At 48.0% G+C, this 20,184-nt stretch overlaps 1 protein-coding gene across 5 annotated transcripts; it reads left to right on the forward strand.

Annotated features, from left to right (window-relative positions):
• Positions 1-13,512: 13,512 nt before the first annotated feature.
• On the forward strand, positions 13,513-16,921 carry LOC133216631 (uncharacterized). 5 transcript variants are annotated; one of them, XM_061361498.1, is made up of 6 exons: positions 13,513-13,726; positions 13,824-13,883; positions 14,072-14,419; positions 15,126-15,219; positions 15,670-15,756; positions 16,474-16,921. In XM_061361498.1, the coding sequence occupies exons 1-6, from the start codon at positions 13,552-13,554 to the stop codon at positions 16,919-16,921; spliced, it is 1,212 nt and encodes a 403-aa protein (XP_061217482.1). In that variant the 5' UTR covers positions 13,513-13,551. The 5 variants fall into 5 exon arrangements, with proteins under 5 accessions (XP_061217482.1, XP_061217484.1, XP_061217483.1 ...); XM_061361500.1 differs by having other exon boundaries at positions 15,126-15,201; XM_061361499.1 differs by having other exon boundaries at positions 14,075-14,419.
• Positions 16,922-20,184: the final 3,263 nt, after the last annotated feature.

The raw sequence follows: 20,184 nt of genomic DNA on the forward strand, positions 1-20,184 counted from the left end.
CTTCCAGCCTGCTATTCCATGGTTCTATCCTTCCTGAACCTACTGCTAAAAGCCAGACGTAACCCAGGAGGAAACCTTTGCAGTGCACATCCATGGCAGATGGGGAGACCTGAACCTTTCATTAAGTTTATTGTTCTCTTAGAGAATTAATTCAGTGTTTAAACCCCTCCATCCTTGATGCTAAAATGCTCTCTCCTCTGCTTCAGCTATGACCCAGCCTGTGGATGCGAAGTACCTCTGCTGCTGTTGCAGGTGGAACGTTCTCCCCTTGAGGCTGTCTGCAGGTAGGTGCTAATTAAAGATGTGCTGGGTTTGCTTTGGTGCCTGAGCAGGGGCTGCAGGACAGGGATAACCAGCACTGACGTTTGCTGCCCTATAAAGTCCAAGGAGCGAATTCATGCCAATTAAATTCACACCTTTAATTAGGAGGATTAAGTGTTGTGCTTGTATCAGACTCAGTGACAGGGGTGGTCTCTGAAAGGAGACTCATAGGATCTAGTGCTGCTTTTTGTGTCTTGTCCATATGGACGTCAGTGAGTTAGATCAGCTGGAGAGTGGCAAGCAGCATCACAAACTGAAAGGAGACATGGCAGCATCAAACCCAGGTTTGTCCCTAAATAGCTGAAGTTAATGAAATCAGAGGGGCAGAGGGCGGTGATCTCTGCTCTGAGCTGGTTTATAGTGCCTTGTTTTCTTCCTGGTTTTGTCTGCTGTGCTGACCCAGGTTTTGCCAGCTGAAAAGCAGCTCGGTGCAGCATCCATCCTCCTCTCCCTTTGCGCGGTGCCAGGGCTGATGGTGTAGAGCAATCCTGCAACTATACCAATGATCCCAAGCCTTGGCTATACCTGAGGATGCAGCTAAACCCCATCAGAAGGCATTGGCTTGTGTTTTCTTGACTATCAGCTCTGTGTGTATCACAGCCTGTGAATGGCTCCTTCCCATGGGATCGTCATGGAAAGCTGCATGTACCTGCCTCTAAGAAATGAACATCACAGGAGATACATGAACAGCAGCACATGATGGCTTTGGGGGTGAGCCCCGGCTGTGGTGGTTCCATGTTAAGGTGAAGGATGGGCATGGAGGGGCTGGATCCAGCACTCCCCACCCTCCAGACTGCTGTTTGCATCTGGTGAAAGGCTCTTGCATGACTTAACCCCTCTCAATGCAGTTTAAATCATTCCCACAGCCCCTGGTGTTTCCAGAGCGGGATCCAAGTGCAGTCCTGTTGGCTGCTGAGCATCCATTGGAAGAGCCTCAGCATCTTCCACCCCCAGAACCACAAAACAGCTCAGTCTCTCCCTAAATCAGGTTTTCAGTCTGTCTGCAAGGCTTCTTTCTCCCCTCCACAAGCATGATTCTATTTGTGTAGTGATGCATTTGGGTTCTTTCCCTTATCCATGTATTCCTTTGAGTAATCACTCATGCATATGGATGATATTATGTGTAGAAAAAATAGGTTCCTGGATTGTCATTTTACCTCACTGTCACTCAGGCAAATGTGGTCCTCATCTGCCCGAGCAACAAATCTGTGGGAATTCTGGCTCAGCAAGGAGCAGAAAGCCCATTTTCTAAGCCAGATTCCCAGCTGATGCGGTTTCACTGGCAAAACAGTGATTGCAATTCATCTTCCTGGGAGGAGAAGTGAAGACTCGTTCACAGATCACAGATTCAGCTGGCCTCTGGTTCCCTGTACTTCATTTTGCACATCCAATTTCAAGGGCCATTAAAATAGGCTCGTGCTTGTGTTGCTAGACAGGAGTGTCACAGTTAGTCACAGGAGAGCAATAAATGACTGTCCCGTGGGAGCTCTTGAAGTAGCCTCCCATGTACAGATACCCTGCACGGTGCCACACAGCTGGATGCTCATGGGGACAAAGAGGAGCCCAGCTGACTGTGGCTGCCAACCCCTGTAAATCACAGCAGTGGCATTGCTGCCAGCGAGTGATGGGGAGAACTGTGGCTGCTGAAGAGAGCTGTGCTTGTTCAGCCTGCAGAAGGCTCTTTAAGGGGAGACCTGAGAGCAGCTCCAGTGCCCAAAGGGGCTGCAGGAAACCTGGAGAGGGGCTTGGGACAAGGGCCTGTAGGGACAGGCCAAGGGGAATGGCTTGAACCTGCCCCAGGGGAGACTGAGCTGAGCTCTTAGGCAGAAGCTCTTCCCTGTGAGGGTGCTGAGGCGCTGGCACAGGGTGCCCAGAGAAGCTGTGGCTGCCCCATCCCTGGCAGTGCTCAAGGCCAGGTTGGAAGGGACCTGAAAGCTCCTCCAGCTCCAATCCCTGCCATGGGCAGGGACACCTTCCACTGGAGCAGCTTGCTCCAAGCCTTGTCCAACATCCCAGAAGAGGTTTGAGGCCTGGGGTTTGGCTCCACATTGTGCCTCTGGGAGATTGTGGGGGTTGAAATCTGCAAGGTGAAGCCATTGAGTGCCATAGGGGAGATGGCAATGCACGAAGCAGCAACCTGCCCTTGGGTTAGTACCTTTGGGATGGGAGCTCACCACAACTGCTGCAGCTCCATGAGTGCTTTGGGGCTGGCACTGTAACAGCCCAAAACGTGGCTGAAGTGTTTTAGATTATTTTTAGAGTTTTGAAAACATTGTTCCCAACACAATTTCCTCCTTCTGTTATAAATAGTGGCACGGAGAGAAGGGAAAATAGAAGCAGTTTGATTAAATCGGCTTTTTCACTCTTAAAATAGTGTCAGCTTGCTGCCTGCTACTTTAGAAACTGGATTAGCAGCATCTATTTCATCCCAATGGAGAGGTGGGATTTAAAGCTTCTCACAACACAAACACTGGATGTGCAAGAGCAGCTTTCCATCCCCAGCAGCCTGGTATCTTGTCCTATTTTAAGCAGCCTCAGCCAGATACATAAACACACTGCTACAAACAACAACAGAAAGAAAATGTTCTACTAAGTAGGGGAAAATAACAGAAGGGGGTGGCAGCCCTTACTTAGGAGCTTGTGTTGACTCTCAAGTGTTGGGTGCAAAGAGGGTTTGCTGTATTCCTCTCCTTGAAGGTGTAGTTATTGAATAGCAATGCATCTCTGAGGCTGTTCAGGTTTGGTCTGATTTTAGGTCTGGGAGGAGTAAGATAAATGTTGTTTTCCTGCGATGCTGCCTTTACAAGGGGGGAGATCACAATGTGCTTTATAGCATAGACCTGTGCATCACCCTGCTGCTGTCCCCTGGGGGCTGAGGGCTTGTGTAACTTGTGTTCCCCAGGGCAGTGGAAGAGCAGCCGTGTGGATGGGACAGGCAGGGAGGACTGGTGTGTCCATGGCTTAATTCACTGCAGCTCTCCCCTTGTGGAATCATTTGTAGCCTGAGGCTCTTGAACACAAGTTAATAAGTGATAAATGAGCCTGCTCCCCTTGGCACGGGTGTGATGGGCATTAGGTAACCCTGGGAGCACTCGATGAGAGGGAGGGCTTGCTCTTTGGCAAGGAGGAGGAAGAAAATACTGCTTGTAGTAACTGGGGTAATGTAATGTGGAGAAGCAGCAATTAAAGATGCGAGCACTGCATGGGATCATTTGCATCATCAGCCTCAGTGTTTGCCAACGAGGCAGCTCTCCTGTGCTCCCCAGCACATCCCTGACCTGCCCGAGCCACCGTCCCAGCCATGGAAAGCCTGGGTCTGAAATGGTCCATGCAGGAAATAGGGAGAACTCTCCTTTGCCTTCTGAGCCTCTGTTTCTTTCTCTTTGCTTCTTTCTCGATCTCAGATGTTGCACTACCCAGACATGACCTTGTTGTCCCATGAGGCTGTATCTTGTGTTCTGTGCAGGATTATTCTCCATAAGCCGTGTTCCTCCTAACCTTTACTTTCATATTTCTGGATTTCTATTGCATGATACAAGAAACTATGGGTTAAGCCCTAGTGGGCAGGGAATGGATTAGAAACTTCAGAGGAGTGCAGAAGCAGTTTTTCTTTAAATTCTTTACCTTCATCTACCTGTTGAAGTGATGGATTTTGCTTGCCTTTTATTCCTTAGTGTTTTTTCTCTATTCCCTTCACTCTGAATTCAACTTTTCACTTGCATTGTGGTTGTTTGGTGCCAGTTATGCGAGTATTAATCCTTTCTATATGCTTGTTTTACCTTTCACAGGGGGATGAGGAGCTCTCTTGGGTTAAACTCATCTCAGTTAAATGCCTTCTATGATGCTGCCTATGTTCTTTGACCACTTTAGGGGGATAAAGGTGCAGAGGTTACAGGTGTGGAGCAATGACTCTTCTCAAGAGGACAAGAACTCCATTATCCAGGTTTTCAGGGGTAAATCGACCACCTCATTCTGGGGAGGAACTGGTTTTGATCAGCACAGAGGTGCCCAGGGCATATACTTGGTCTTGGAAGGACAACAGCAGCTTCCTGGATCCATACCCAGGCTGCACCATAAGGCTTTCTGATGGGATGCTGGGGCAGTGGGAATAGCTGTGAGATGCACGTAAGGAAATAGGGTGTGTGAAGGATCTCAAAGGCAGATCTACTTTCCTTAGATTGCTAAGGCTTGCACAGGAAAAATATATTTTTACTGATCTGGACAATTTGAGGCTTTTTCTCATATTCTTTGCCTGTGAATCTTCCCCCTTTGTAAGAAAGCGGAAAATCCAGAGCTTTTGTGATGAAAATCACTGCTTTTTAGTTTGTTTTTCTTTTCTTTCCCAATGTTTTCATCACAGCAGGAGTCAGAGGATGTGTGTAACCTGCCTGTTTTTGCCTTAGTGGCAGCATCGATGACACGCGGGAGCTGGTCAGAGGAGCGTCACTGTCACTGCGCTGCCCTTAATTCTCCTTGCGCAACTGATGGTGATTAATGAACGAGGCACAGCCAAAACCTTTTGCCTCTCTTATGCTCATCAAGCAATCATCTCCCCCGTCACGCTTTGCCTCCAAACACCTCATTTGCATCCGGCTGACCTTGGCTCTCCTATGTGAATGGGAAGATGAAGAGGTGGGAGCGTTGAGGGCTGGCTTTTATGGGTGAATCATGGAATAGCGGCTGGCGCAGGCTTGGCCATGGGAGGTGCTGTGGAAACACGATGTGCTGTGCCATGAAGGATGGTAGTAAATAGATTGAGGAGGGGAGGAAAAGGGGGAGGGCGCTTGGTTAGATATTGCTGATGAAAAGATGGAGGGAAATAAAGACATATAAGCATGCCAGAGACTGAACTGCACTGCAGGTCTGTGGCTCTTAATAACTGTGTAGTCAATGCTATAAATGACTTGAAACGCTCTTAAGTGACCAAGGGAATGGTTGAGGGAAACAAATGAATACTGATTTGGGCAGAACTTTTACTCTAATTTAAGCAAGATCCTGCTCTTGACATAAAAACTGCTTTGAATCAGCTGGAATATCTTCTCCCAAGAAGAAGAAAGATAGAGCTCTTGTTCAGGTGAACTTTAATCCAGTGTGTATCTGCATGGGAGCCTTCAAACGGTTGTAGGAATAAGGATGGTGCTTAGGGTTAAGATAACTACATCTCATATGAGTAGCTTAGGAGTGGAGGAGCCATGAGTTTTAGCAGGGCAATTACAATTTATGGCTGCTCAGGGGGAGCATTTAACCACATTAAGCTAAGGGTCTGTCTGCATTGCAAGCTGAGCTTTAAGAGGATTTAGTAGTCCTGAGCTCCAAACAGACCCTTAATCCAAGTTTTCCTGTGGTTATGGCCTTGGTCTTGGCTCTTGGGCTGTAAATTGTTCCTGTAAAACAAACACCAAAGTTATAACTTCCATAGGTTTCAAAGAGCTCCTATGGGAAAAGGTGTGCCTGGATTGTGGGCCAAGTTCTTGCTCTTCCCAGTGCTATTAAACTGCATGAAACCTCCTTTTTTATAGGGGAGTTAATGTCAAACCCTGCTCTATCAGCTTGCCATGCTCTTTGGGAAGGAGGAAACTTCACAAGGCATGTTTAACCTGATTTCATTGACAGGTTTACAGCTGGGAGAGCATTAATAAACCAGAATTGCTACTCACCGGGCAGTAGCCACTGAGCAGTTATGTTTTGTCTGTAGGCAGCCTAATGAAACCAGCAGTTAATGACCTAATGAGAATTGAAACCACTGCTCCATGGAGACATCCCTTTTCCTGCACTCCCAGAGGAGTTCAATGATCCTTGATGTTCAGGTGAAAACTGCCTTGTTCTGTACAAGTGGTGATGCACCTTTCTATTGCGGTGTTTCATACGTGTGTGTCTGGATGCTGCCGCATTGGGGATGCAGTCTTTCCTGGCTTGATTCCTTTCTGGAATAATCAAAGTGATGTCAGGATTTAATCCTCTTTCAGCGCTGAGGTCTGACTTTTGAAGAGCCCCAGTCATGCTGTCCTTCTCATCCTGCCCTTGATGGAAATGTTAGATCTTCATGGATCATTTATCAAGTGCTGGCATTGTTTCCCAGGGAATGGTTTTAGGCCTTTGAAGGGTTCTCTGGCATGGGACTGAAAATCCTAATGCTTGGTGGGGTTTTCAATTGCCCAAGTTGTAAAACCTGTTGAAAAACATCTGTTTCCTTTCAGGTGACTGTTTCCATCAGCATTATGAGCTTGGATTTCTTTTCAAAGGGAATTTCAGTGAGTTTCTGGTTGGTTTTCAGAGGGGAATGGTGGTTTTGCACCAGCACCAGCTTACAGTCTGATTAGCTACTGCGCTGGCAATTGGCTGTAAGTGCTTCAGGAGAACAGAATAACAACAGGACAAAATCAAGTAGCAACAACTCTGTGATGGTCTTGGCTGAGTTTGCACCCACCTTTTCCCAGGTGCATGTCACTGGAGAGCTGCCTGGCAATGGGGAGGATGAGGATGCAAACCTCCCTCCACCCCGGCCATCGGTTGATGCTGCGCTCATCGCGAACACAAGTTACATCCTGCACAAGTCTGTGAAGCCAAGGCAGAGGGTTCCAGCAGAGCTCAGCTGTGTCATTTACCAGGCGAGTGAGGACTGGCATCCCCACAGCTGGAGATGGGTGCGTTGAGCTGTATCCCCTGACAAGATGAGAAATGTGTCATGTTTTGTCTTGTCCTGCACAGCAGACATCCTAATTCAGAGCAGCACTGTCTTCTGCTGCTTCCTCTGCCTCCTTGCACTGATGCACACCCCCAGTGAGCAGACCCATCTGTTTCAGACCTGTCACTTCATCTCTCCCACTCATGCTTCCCTTTGTACTAATCCACTCATCCCTGAGAAGATATCCATTCCAGAATAATAGGCGCTATTGGTTCAGCCTTTGATGTGATGAGATTTTTGTAGTCAACATGACAATTTAAGCCACTACAAATAAAATTTCCTTTCTTTTTCTCCCCCCTTTTTTTTTCCTGGAGAAGAAATTAAGGAAAAAAACCTTCATGTAACAAACCGAATGTTCAAGGCTGAAGAGGGCGAAGGTGGAGATGAAGTTGTCTCCTGGGAGGAGTAAATTTGTCAATTTAGCAAATTAGAAGGAATATGCTTGCACCTTTAACGTAGTCAAGTACTGAAATAATGTCAGTGTGAGTAGGCAGGGCTGGGGTGGGAATTGCTGAGCAGAGCTGTGGGGTTTGACAGATCTGTTCACACAAGAGCCCATTTCCTAATGAATCGGGGCCCGGAGAGGTCGCTGGTCAAGGACAAGTTCTCTGCCTGATTTTACACCGTGTTGCTACAAGGCTGTTTGAGGGTGTTTTCCCCTCCCTTTGCATCACTGTGGATGATGTCCTTGATGAGGCCGTCCTGCCACGCACTGACTGCCTGCTCATGGCACCGATGAGCCCTGCACCACGCACCGGTGCTTGTGAGGCCTCGGTCCCCTTTCATTGAAAGCTGTGACAGGTTAAAGGGGGTTTTGTTGAATTACTCAGCAGCATCAAAGGCCCTGAGAGAAGTAATCAGTGGCTGTGGTTGTGTGAGGTGGAAAGGAGGATTTCATGCTTTTTGGCAGACAACAGTGATGCTGCAGAAGCTCTGATCTAGGCTACAGCGCTGAGGACATCATGAAGAGGGGTGGAAGGTCCCTTATGGCCTCTTGGTCCCACTTGGCACATCTTCCTGTCCAAAATCAGCTCAGACCCCATCCCCTCCCAATGCTCTTTGTGCTTTCTGCCAGAAACAGGACAAAACTGAGGGGAGGGGGTGGAAATCCCAACCGAGCAATGCTGAGGGCAAGAGCTCCATCCCGCAGGGATGCTGCGGAGGAGGCTGGAGGCAGCATCCTGCTGCGCTCATGGGTGCTCACGCAGCGTGTGCCACCCGGTGAGTTCCTTCCACAGCCGTTAACGTGCTCCTGATTATATTTAATTAATTAGCAGCAGGGTTGAGATTCTGGAGTCGGAATTGTGCCGGTGGAGGAACAGGAGACAGCGTGTTCCTTGGCACTGGAGCTCCTCCACTGGTACCCGCGACTACGTTTGCCAAGGTAACGGGGGGCAGTGACTCAGAGATGCGCAGGCAGCAGCTGGCAGCACAGTGCTGGCTCCACGGAGGCTGAGCATTTGGATTTGGCTCTTCCAGGCACCTGCCTCATGTTCCTACAGTGCTTTTCCATCCAGGAATGGTGTGGAAAAGGGCGATGAGTCCCCAGGGATGTGGTGCCAAGAGGTGATGCGAGGAGATGAGTTTTCCATGTCCTTTCTTGCTGTGTTGTTCCTTTCTCTTGTGGGATGATCATAGAATCGTGGAATAGTTTGGGTTGGAAGGGGCCTTCAAAGTTCATCTAGTCTGAACCCCCTGCAGTGAGCGTGACATCTTGAAGTAGATCAGAAGCACTTCCAACCTGATACACTGGGCTTCCTTTCCCTTTCTTGCTCACTGTGCTCATGCCATCTCCCTGACAAGCTCACAAAGAAGCCAGCCAGGCAGGCAGATAAGGAAACAGATGCTGTAGAGTGCAAGGGTCAGATAAATACAGAGAGCTCAGGAGAAAAGGCTTTGTGAAACGGTGGGAAGCTGAATAGGTGAAAACAAAAGGATGTTGGAGTGCAATTGCAAAGAGGAAACCCTTTTTTGTGGAGGAAAAAACTCACCTTGGCCTCCATAAAACATTGTGATGAACTCAGGGCAATAAAACAGAAGGAATAATAACTTTCATATTGGTAAATGTGAAGCACTGCTGGGTCTGTGGCCTCTCTGCAGGAGCACACGCGGTCTCTGCAGCTCTGCAACCCTACAAAGCTGTGCCTTGTGCATTTACTCTGATATCCTCGTTGCTTTATGGCCTTTGCCACACAAGGAATCATATGGAAATGCTCCCATCTAGGAAAGCATTGAACAGACTGCAGCTAAGCAGGATTTACGTGTACCGGCCTAGCTGGCTGCTGACCTGAGATTGATGCTTTGCTCCCCATTTCTGGATAATTTCGCTTATTAGGGAAGAGACAAGCCTATAATTAAAATGCAGTTAATTCCAGCCTCATTAGCCTGGATCACATTGTATGTTCCTTCTATCGTAAGCAGAGATGGGACTTGTTCTTATTTCATTAAAGATGCAAAATGCCACCAGGTGGTCGCTCTCTGGTACAGACAGTGACTTATGCTACAGCCTTTGTGCAAAACCATGACCCAGATCCATCCTAATGACTCCATCATCCCCAAGGGGACTGGTGGCAAGGGCCACCAGTCTCTGTCCTTATAGCTTGGCTGTGTGTCCTGGCCGTGCTGAGCCCTCCTCCTGATGCATGGTGTGTAACCCTGGACCCCCTCCCTATAGCATGGAGGATTGCAGGGGTTGTTCTTGGGTCCGAATCAGAGTGTTTGATGGTTCCCATGTCATTTCATTGTGGTGGGACACAATTAACGAGTGATGTACCTCTCATCCCCCAGCTACTGAGCTATGGCTGCGTTCTGAAGTGGTGAAGCTGTGCCTGCTGAAGAGTAACTGTCAGAGGTAAAAAGCAAAGGGAGATTAAAACCACCTGTGTTTGCTATTCAAATCCCTTCAAACAACACTTATGATTGTCCTGATAAAGACAGGGCAGCATTCAAACAGATGCTGAACACGGTTCCCCTAATGCTTATCTCTAGATAAGATTACAAAGACGCTATTGTTGTTCCTTAGTCGCAGCTGAGATCTCAATCTCAGCAAGTGCAGCTTGGAGGGGGAAATGTGCTGGCACTGGGGACAGGGATGGGGTTTGTTCCCAAAGAAAAGGTTCCTGAAAACAGTGATTCTACATAGAGCCTGCAAGCAGGCACCTGGCAAGGGATTTTGTATTCAAACACAGAGAGGAAAATCTAATCAGGGCTTGCTAATTTCCATGGAGTCAAACACTTGGGATTCACTTCAGACTCCCATTTGCCTGGAATAATTCAACACAAACACTGTATATTTATACACGGACGCTTGACTTTTCTGTTGTTTGATGAGGCTACAATTGGTCCTCCTCCTGTGGCCACTGCAATCTTCCCTCTCCTGTGGCTGAGCTGCCCACCTCTACTCCCAGGATTACCCATCTGTTGCTCTTTGCATATTGTTGGCTCTTCCAAGGGAAGCAAACAATGCTTGTTTAAGCAAGCAGATTGGATTGGAACCAGGTCCTGCATAAACCCAGAATCCAATCTCACTTCTGTTGTCATGTATCTCTAATATTTTTCCCTTCATCATTGCTTTTTCCATTTCTTCTTCCCATGCAGTTCTCATTCTTCAGCATCATTCAAACCTACATAGAATTCAGATACTCCTTCTTGTATATTTGTGTCTTCTGTGATGCTTTATCTCAGCTGGATCTCCAGCTAACATCTCCTTCTCCCTGGGCTGACAGATGTATTCTTTGAGCTGTAAATATTGCAAATCAGAGATAAAGACGTTTTTCGTACCCTGTGAATAGGATAGAGGTCCCTTTCTACTATCTCCCTGCCCATCTGAAGTCTCCTTTTCTCCCAACAGCCTCCAGGGCTTTTGGCTAAGCCAAAGCAGAAAGAGCTGTTTAGATTCACTCCCTGGCTCTATTTCCATCTCATGCAGAGCTGGATGTCTGTCTGGGCAGGCAGGTCTGCAGATGGTCCCAGTGCTCTGCCTGCTGGTGTCCAGTCCAACCATGGCACACTGTGAGCACTGGTGATGGTTTCCAACACTATGCTCCCTCTTGGCTGCCAGATCAACCAGAAGACCCCTTCCCATGGACAGATCAGTGCTACAGCCACGCTTCTATGAGGCACCCTGTGCCAGCGCCTCAGCACCCTCACAGGGAAGAGCTTCTGCCTAAGAGCTCAGCTCAGTCTCCCCTCGGGCAGGTTCAAGCCATTCCCCTTGCCCTGTCCCTACAGGCCCTGGTCCAAAGCCCCTCTCCAGGTTTCCTGTAGCCCCTTTTTAGTTACTGGAAGGCTGCTGATAAAGAAATGCACAGTCACTTTGAAAGATGCTTTGCAATCTAGGAAAACGTGCTGCTGGGCTTCCCTCTGGAAGCAAGTCCAATCTCTTTCTCTCCTTCTCTTTCTTTTGGTGCTGTTATCCCTCCGTGGCCAGGATGCTGCAGGCATTTAAATTCTCTTCTTCAAATCCTGGTTTCAAAAAGGGCCTAAAATACATTTCCTTCTCGGATGCAGCAAGCAGGAAGCCCACACTGCAGCCATCTCAGCCTCTCTTCTCCTGTCTCAGGGAGAAAAGAATTCACCAAGCCCTAGAGCCTGACTCACTCGCTGTGCGAGCATGAATTAACCAGGAATGTTCGAGAATTATTCCTGAATAATTCATGAACCTGAATTAATCATGCATTTTCATGAATTATTCATGAATAACTCATGGAAATGCAAGGTTTATTCATGCTCCAAAAAACCCAAGGCTTTTTCTCTTCTCTTCTGCTCTGTCTCCCTGTAAGAAACAGACCTGAAACAAGATAAAGGGAGGGGGGGGGGGAAATGGATGTATATGGCAAAATAACAGGAATCACAATGCTGAAACAAAACAAGGAGGGGAAAAGAAAGCAAAGGGTCTTCTCTTTGCAGTGGGGACTGCAGGTGGGAGCCTTCTAAGCCAGACAAAGGAGACCTGACAAGGAACTGTGGTGAAGGGACAAGCCCAAGGCAAAGAAGTGGCCGATCACCTCCTCTCCTGGAGCAGGCAGCTGGGACCTGGATAGACAGGAGACATCTTGCAAGACTCAGCACCTGGAGCAGGGAGAACCAGGCAAGGACCCAGCTCGGTCGCTATCAGGGTTTTGATATCTCTTTCTTTCTCTTGTTTGTGTGGGTTTGTTGTGTTCGTTAAGGTGAATGAGCACTTGGTAAGTGGGGCAGGAGGGAGCAGCAGCAGCTCTGAAGATCGGTGGGGTTTCTTTACGTGGTGAAAACCCCCTCTGGAGAGCTTGTTGGGGCTGGGTTGTTGTGTGCTGGTTGGAATATGGTGCTCTTTAAACAGAGCTGTGTTTCGGGAGGGTGATGTCTCAGCTCTGCCTTTATCCCACTGTCTTGGTGTGTAACCTTCCCTGGGCTCAGAGATGCTGCAGGGCACCGGCAGCAGGGAAGGGGATGTGGGGAGCCAGGCAGCTACCACACAATTAATTTGTACATGGTGCTTCGTTATGAGAATAAACCCCAGAGTGTGTTTTGGCCAAGAGAAAAGGATTGGAGCGAGCCAGGGCTGAGCCTGTGCCAGCAGAGCAGGCTGACGGCTCCTCGCAAGGAGCTTTGCTGTAGATGCTGGGGATGGTGGAGGGGGAAAAGCAGAAGGAGGAAGTTCTCCAGGGTGAACTGAACCTCCCAAGTGAGAGGGATTAAACCCAGGCTTTCATGGGGGTGCAGAGGCAAAGCAAGAGACTTCAATACATTAGGTTGTAGCTGCCCTTCCTGCCAGCTTGTCCCTGCTCCATCCCATTGGCTTTGGACACCAGGGCCATTCTCCTTACAGGGCTCAGCCCCATCCTGCTGCAGAGCAGAGCAGGATGGCCTGGGGTGATGCTCAGCAAGGTGGAAACAGGGTATCTCAGTGGGACCCAGGATGCCAGCTCCTTGCAGTTTAGCTACTTGGCTGCTTTAGATGTGTCTTTCACTGCTCCGTGCCTCAGTTTCCCCATGTGTGTAATAGTAGTAATTTGCTGCCCTTGTTATCAAAGTACTTTGACGTTTACTGGGGAAAATAACTGTGCAGGCAAAGGAATGGTCATTTCCTGGAATACTGCTGGCTCTTCTTCTCTGTACTGCCTGGATATCATACAGGTAAAGTCCTGTGCTGCAGGAAATTGCTATAGACCTATTAAAGTCAATTGATCCGTGCTGGTTCACATGGGCACAGAAACCAACTCAGTGGCTTATCCAGTGTCTTATCCCAACGCATCCTGTGTGAGAGCTGGTCCTGGCTCTCCCCAGGTGACACAGGTCATGGCTGGAGATGCAGGCCCTCTTCTAATTAAACTGGGGCACACTAAAGCCTGTGCCTAGGTCAGCCTCCCAGGGAAGGGGTTTAGGACAAGGCAAGCATAGGAGGGCAAGAGAGAAGAAATAACTGATGGAAAAGATACAGGGACAAGTATTTTATATCCATAGGCTGCACTTCCTAGGTAGAGCATCACTTGCTATTCCTCCCAGCTACGGGAGAGCACAAAGCCATGCTGTGACCCTTCCCCTGCACTAGGTGGGCAGCCCCGATGTCAACCAAGCTCTACGTCCTCATCAGCTGGCCCGATGGCAGCAGGGTGATCAACATTGAGAACATCAAGGAGCCCCGCAAGCCTTTCCACCTCTATGCAGTGGGGGAGCAAGTGCTGGCCCGCTGCCCCGGCTTCAGTGGGCTCTACTGGGGCATGGTGGAAGGTATAAGTGGTGAGTGAGACCCCTCTGTCCCAGGCTTTGCAATGTGGGGCTGCTCAGGAGCAACCTTTAGAGGAGTTCAGTGTTGAAAAATCCTCTCTTCCTACAGAGCATAAAGATATTTTGGAGAAGAAGCTGCTGGAAGATAGACAGTTCCTGGAGAAGTTGAGTGAGTAAGGTTTTGGAAGGCGGCACCTTTCTTCTTCCGTTGGGATTTTGGGATGGGAGGATGCTGTGTTGTAGTCCTGTCATATATTTCACATCACGGCAATCAAGGTAACAAGCATTGGGTGGGAGGTGGGAGATACCCACCATTGTTACCCCATGGCGCATCTTGGCTGTCTGCCTTGCTTTCAGAAGCAGAACCGGCCGTCCATAGCATGATGCCACCCCAGCCAAAGAAATCCAGGAAAACCTTCCCAAAATGGACCCCAGGGAATGCACCCAGGAAATACCACAGCGACAGGACCTACCCTGCAAAACCCCTGCTGAGGGCGGCTGAGGCCAGCCTGCCCCATGATGCTGGCAGCTCCTCCATCATCAAGGAGAGACGTGCCCTGGGCAATGGAGCAGCAGGAAGGTCCTGCTCACTGGCAGGATCCCCCCACCCAGCCAGTGCCTTCACACCTCCATCCACGTTTGTCACCGTGGCCATGCCAGGGACCTCCCAGGGTGAAGAGGATGGGGCTGGTCCAGCTACTAAAGGTAACCGTGGCTGTAAATTAGGACATTAGCTTTCAGCTCTCTCCTGCCTTATCCTGATGGTTGGGATGGGGACCTGCAGAGCTGCTTTGCTCCAGGGCTCTGTGTGCTTTCTCCCAGGGCTACAAAGGTTAGAGATGACGTTCTATGGTCCTTTCCATGCAGGATAACTCCTACAGGAGGGCTGTCTAAAGAGACATGCTGTGTGGAAGCATATGCTTTCTACACTATAAGGCACCAGTTCTGTCTCCTAGGTTAGCAGTTCTTCCTCCACAAGCTAAAAAACAATCTAGCCTATCTGAATGAGTGTGAAATACCCCAAAGCTTTGTGTCTCCATTAGTCAAACCTTCTCAGATTTGCCTATTTCCCTGCTTTATCCACTATTACATACATTAAATGTGCTTATAAAAATACACTATTGCATTACCTTCCTGCTGGCTAACGGCGGTGTCCAGAGTTGCACTGGCTTTGCTTGCCTTGCCCGCTATGTCTTTTGTGATAGGAACAGAAGAAGAACCCTTGAAATACCACCGTTTTCCAGCAACGCAATCCCCATTGCTCAATCTTGGCAAGCATGTCTGAATCACTGTTTATGCAAAGGGAATAATGTGTTGCCATGCAATCTAGCAGCAGTGCGTAGATAATCTCTTCTGGAGATAGAGGGATTCAGGACCTTCTCAACAGCTTGTTTCCCATCCCTGCATGTAGATTACGTTGCCCTGCCGATGAAGAGGAAGTCAGATGGCACCTTGTCCCAGTGCCAACAACACATCTGCCTGAACAGGTACTGCTTGAAGGCACGGTGAGGACCCTGAATGTTTCACACCATATATATTCATTTCATAATGTGGGTTCCGTCCATTCTGTTTTCATGTCCTGGTCATGCTCACATTGAATAGATGCTAATATAGACTTAAACCCAGAGTGCAAAAGATAAAGGGAATTTGTGTGTGTACACACTGCAGAGCCATTGAGTCCCTTGTACTCCAGAATCCTCATCCCTTGGTGGGTCAAATGGGAGGTCCGCAGTGTCCATGATCCAGGGCTTGCTCTGCATGTAAAGAGGGGTGAACAAGAGGTTGCCACAGGAAGAACCACTGATATTTCCTCTCCATCCATTTCATTTTTGCTGTAAATGAAGACGGAACTGCCTTGAATTCCAACCTTTGAATAACAGATAATTCTCTTTGGGAATGAATAGGAGCATGAAGCTTTCTGTGGCAGTGCTTTTTACCTTGCTTGTTTCTTCCAGCTGTGAGGAGCTCAAGCTCGATGCTTTACAAGAGACAGATGACTTTGAGAGAGTTCAGAAGAGTTTTGGTCCTGCTGAAGTGGAAAGGTGATTAGCTAAAGAAGGCACTTGTTCTTGACTGTGTTTTCCTCCTCACTACAACAAAGAGCAGTGAGACCACAGCTGGGTGAGAAAATGGTGTTATTTTAGAACCAAGAGCTGCTGAATCACTATGTAATCAGAGCCAGGATTCTCTTTCAGACTGTAGGAGTTAGAGATGCAAGAAGGCTCTAAAACAGTGCAGAAAGCCCAAAGCTCGTGCCTATAACAACCAAAATGACATCTATCGTGTCTGAACATGATTGTGTTGTTCCTTGCTTTATTGTTCATTACTCTGATGATAAGTACCCAGTGATGGGCAGTTTTCCTGCAAAGAAATAGGTGTCAAAAAATCATCTCGCAGTACTGCATTGTCATTTCCTGGGTGTCGTTTCGTGCCACATATATCTGCCTCTTGGGGATTGCAAGACAGGGCTTATAACTATCCTTAAAACTGAGAAGAAGGCTCAATATCAAGGCCTCCATACGTGCATGACAAGGAGGGGTTGAGGGTTAAACTGATCATTTCTAAGCTACTGAAAAGTCCAGACCATGTCATTCTTCTCTCTTGCCTGGCTCCTCACCCAGGCATAGCTGGATGGGATGACACTGTGACAGAGAAGTTGTCCTGTCCCTGTTTGGCTGGAGGTGTCACACCCTTTAGCAATGTCCATGGTGAGGCCACAGTGTCTTCTTGCCTTTAGACATATAACATTAACTTTTCAGGATGGAGAAGATAGAGCAGCTGGAGAAGATGGTGTTGGACCTCCAACAGGATGTCCTCTCTCTGAAGAAGAAGGTGCAGAGGCTGGAATCCCTGTCCTTCCAGGAGGAGCCCCACCGGCAACCATGCGAGGTGGTGGAGCTCTTCAATGGCTACACCAAGGAACAGCTCAAAGAGACCATCCGCTTTGACCAGAAAATCAGCACTGCCTGCAAGACACTGCTCTACAAGCTCTTCACATCCGACTACATTCAGAGCCACTCCATCACGGGCCGCAGGGGCAACACTTTCCGAGAGGCGAAGCCCATGATGGATGAACGCTGCATCAAAATCATCCGGGTGCTGTTGAAGCAGAAGTTTGGAGATCACCTCAGTGACACAGTCATCACGGAGAAGATACAGAACGTGCAGAAAGCCCTGAGGCAGAAGTTTAAGACAGAGTGTCTCTGATACCCTCCTCCTGCCATGCTCACCCATGTACCTAAGCACACAAAAGACGAGTCCAACCTGCTGCTGTTCAGCTGATTCCCTCCAAGGAGACAACCCAAGCGAAGCTCACAATGTAAATCTCTCACTGCCAAACCTCTGCCTGCTTTAATGGAGCAGATGTTTGGGATGCTTGCCCGGCTTGGCTGGGTTTTTGCACATCTGCTCCCACTTTACAAGTCCCTTCCCATTCAGCCTGTGTGCAAGAATCACTGCGGGCTGATTCTAATGATCTCTTGATGGACACGCTCAGAAGCTTGAGGGTTCCCCTTTGATTCAAGTATGGGCCAGTAAATCAGCTTCATTCCCTCTTGCAGCGGGATAGGGAGAGAAAGACTGGCTCTAGGGCATGGAGTCCTGCTGCAGGTGGACTTCATGTCACCCAACACAGCTTCTCTTTGCATGCCTGTGGTTGCCTCTTCCTGCCTGTGGGACAATATTTCCTCTCTTGGCTCCCAGTGAATGTGTTTTACAATTTCCTGCAGTACCAGAAAGCATTCAGAGAAAGAGAAGCTCGTTTTTTCCTCTGTTTTAATATAGCTGTGTGAAAGAATCTAACAAAAATCTGCTTAACAAGAGAAGTGCTCACCCATGCAAATTACATTAATTTTCCTTTCAAAACCAGGTTATTTCCATGGAGAAATCCTGTGTGGTTTTATTCCATAAAAGTGATGGATGGAGGGAAAAATGTGGTCCACTGTAGTTATACTTTTCCCTTAAAGATCAGACACATTATGTATGCAATCCCTATAATTTAAATAGCTATTTATACCCTTGTCAAGAAATTCCAGGAACAACCAGGGATTTTTCTGTGTAAGAGGTTATAGGAAAGAGCTGGAAAGAAATGTCTGCTCCAAAATAGCTCCGAGCTGGAGTTTCAGTGGGTTCAGAGTGGTTTTAACTTCAAAAGAATCAGATGCTGACAGCAGTCCACCTAATACAGAAGAGTTACAAAATACCAACCATTCCCTTTTAAAGAGGCTGCTCAGGCAAGAAATTGGTTTTCTGAGTTTCATGTTTAGATTACTCAGGAAAGGAAATGTCAGTTGTTTTGCGTTAATCAAAGCATTTGGTTTAATTTATGTGTTTTGTTCAGTTTTCAAGGATTTAATTTCTTCACAGCTCCATGAGAAACAATAATGTAAAATAAATGTGTTGGAAAGCAAGGGCCTGTTTGGAAATGAATAAAAATGGAACTGTGTTATTTTCAGAATATTCCCCCTCTGCCTTTTTTTATAGCTGAAAAACAAAATCATTAATGGAGGGTTAATGCTATGAAGCGTTTTGATTTTGGTAGGGATACGCTTGCCAACGTATTTGGCACTGCTTTCATCAGATGTGTTTAACAGTCATGCTAAATTGCTGTAGCCCATAACTAAAGATATTCCTCCTGTTTCCCAGTGCAAATGCTTCCCTTAACTCTCTGTTATGCAAACATGTCAGTGATGATTTCTCATTTGTATGGACCTTGACTTGAGCAGCGGCTGGAGCTGATCCCCTGTAAGCCCTTAGAGCCAAGAATGCAGCCAGTCCTTGGAAATACGCTGAAGCTGAGCAGCACTGCCCCAAAACCTTGATGCAGAAACATCCACTCTTCACTGTGAAGGTGCTGAGGCACTGGCCCAGAGTGCCCAGAGAAGCTGTGGCTGTCCCATCCCTGGCAGTGTTGAAGATCAGGTTGGATGGGGCTTGAAGCAACCTGTTCTAGTGGAAGGTGTCCTTGCCTATGGCAGGGGGTTGTAACCGGATGAGCTTTAGGATTCCCTCATTCCCCAAGGGAATCACAGCAGAAGGAATGGAGAGGATGGGTACCACCCATCACAGTGAGGCACCACCATCACCTCCTGCATGCCAAGACTGCATCCAAGCCATTTCCTTGGGCACACATTTTCACCTTAATCTTCCTTCCTGGTGCTTTAGCAGATCCCTCACCAAGCTGCAGCCTTAAAAGCCAGCTCACAGGTATTATTTATTAAAACATGTGCTGCTGCTGTTCACCCCCACTGAGCCCCCTCCGATGAGCTGCAGATCATTACAGCAAAAGGAGGCAGAACAAGGTTGGAAGGATGGACTTGCTGCAGGGAGTGATGGCTCCTGAAATGAGTTGTCTCTCATCAGCTCCTCTGGAAGCAGATGAGCCAGTCGACCTTTCTGCTTGAAAGCCCTTTGGTGATTCCCTTGGAGGTGAACTTCACAGCCTAATCCTCTTGCTGATATGCAGCGAGTGCTCTCGGGAAGCAGGGCCAGCACTGTGGGCTGATGGATGCTCTGTGAGCAGCATAGCCAAGGCACTAACAAGCTGATGCTCAAATGGGCCCTCCTCAGCTATAAAAGTTGTCCTTAGCTACTCTCGAAGGCTTTGATATGGTGGGAGAGGGCTGAAGAAAGGCAACACATCTGGTTTTTTGTTAAACTTCATTTTTAAGGTGTTTGTGAAGCAGAGGCAGCGCTTCCAGGCTAATAGGGAGCACTCGCAGCCATCGGCAATCAAACATCGCTGTGAGGATGCTGATGCTCTCACCTCCCTGAACTCCAGCTCTGGCTAATCAGCCTTGAGAGGGATGATCATACAGTGCTGAGATGTGGCATCCCTTTGGGGATGAAGGGGCCAGGGAAGATAGGGGAGGAGGAGGAGGGTTTCTGCTAGAATCACTTCACCTGGGGATGTTCAACACTCGTTTCCCTCTCTAAGTGATGAAGGGCAACTCCAGTGAATTGCATTAACCTCCCACTTTAAGAGAATTACTGGGAGAAGCTGGATAGGTCTTTCTGTTTAAGTGAATTGCTCAGCATCTTGTTAAAAACAATGCTCCTGTTCAGCTTCTGGGCCCTTTGGGGCAGAAGGATATAGGCAGTTAAAAGAAGGGTCAGAGCACAGGGAGCCAGCAATACACAAGTTTCAGGGGAAAATGGGAGCCTTCCAAGAAATTAAGCTTCTGCAATTTCCAGCTGTGGAGATGCTGCTGATGGTACAGCTGATTTCACATGGGAAAAAAAACCCAAAACCAAACCACGAGGGAAATTGTCTGGTGTTTAACCCCATTTATTTCAATTGTTTCTCCCTGAGTCTGCCAAGGGGATTCCAGCATCCAGCATGGATGGATATTAATTTGCCAATTTCTTGGCTTGTAAGAAACACCCCATGAGGTGTCTCAATATCTGCATCCCCCTGAAACTGCAGCACATTAGTTTAATGAAAACATGTGAACTGTGAGCATCAGTAAAAG

This window comes from Neopsephotus bourkii, unplaced genomic scaffold, assembly GCF_033783945.1.
Source record: "Neopsephotus bourkii isolate Nb327-2 ecotype Australia unplaced genomic scaffold, CSIRO-AGI_Nbou_v1 NB_1060, whole genome shotgun sequence".
NCBI classification, from domain to species: Eukaryota; Metazoa; Chordata; class Aves; order Psittaciformes; family Psittacidae; genus Neopsephotus; species Neopsephotus bourkii.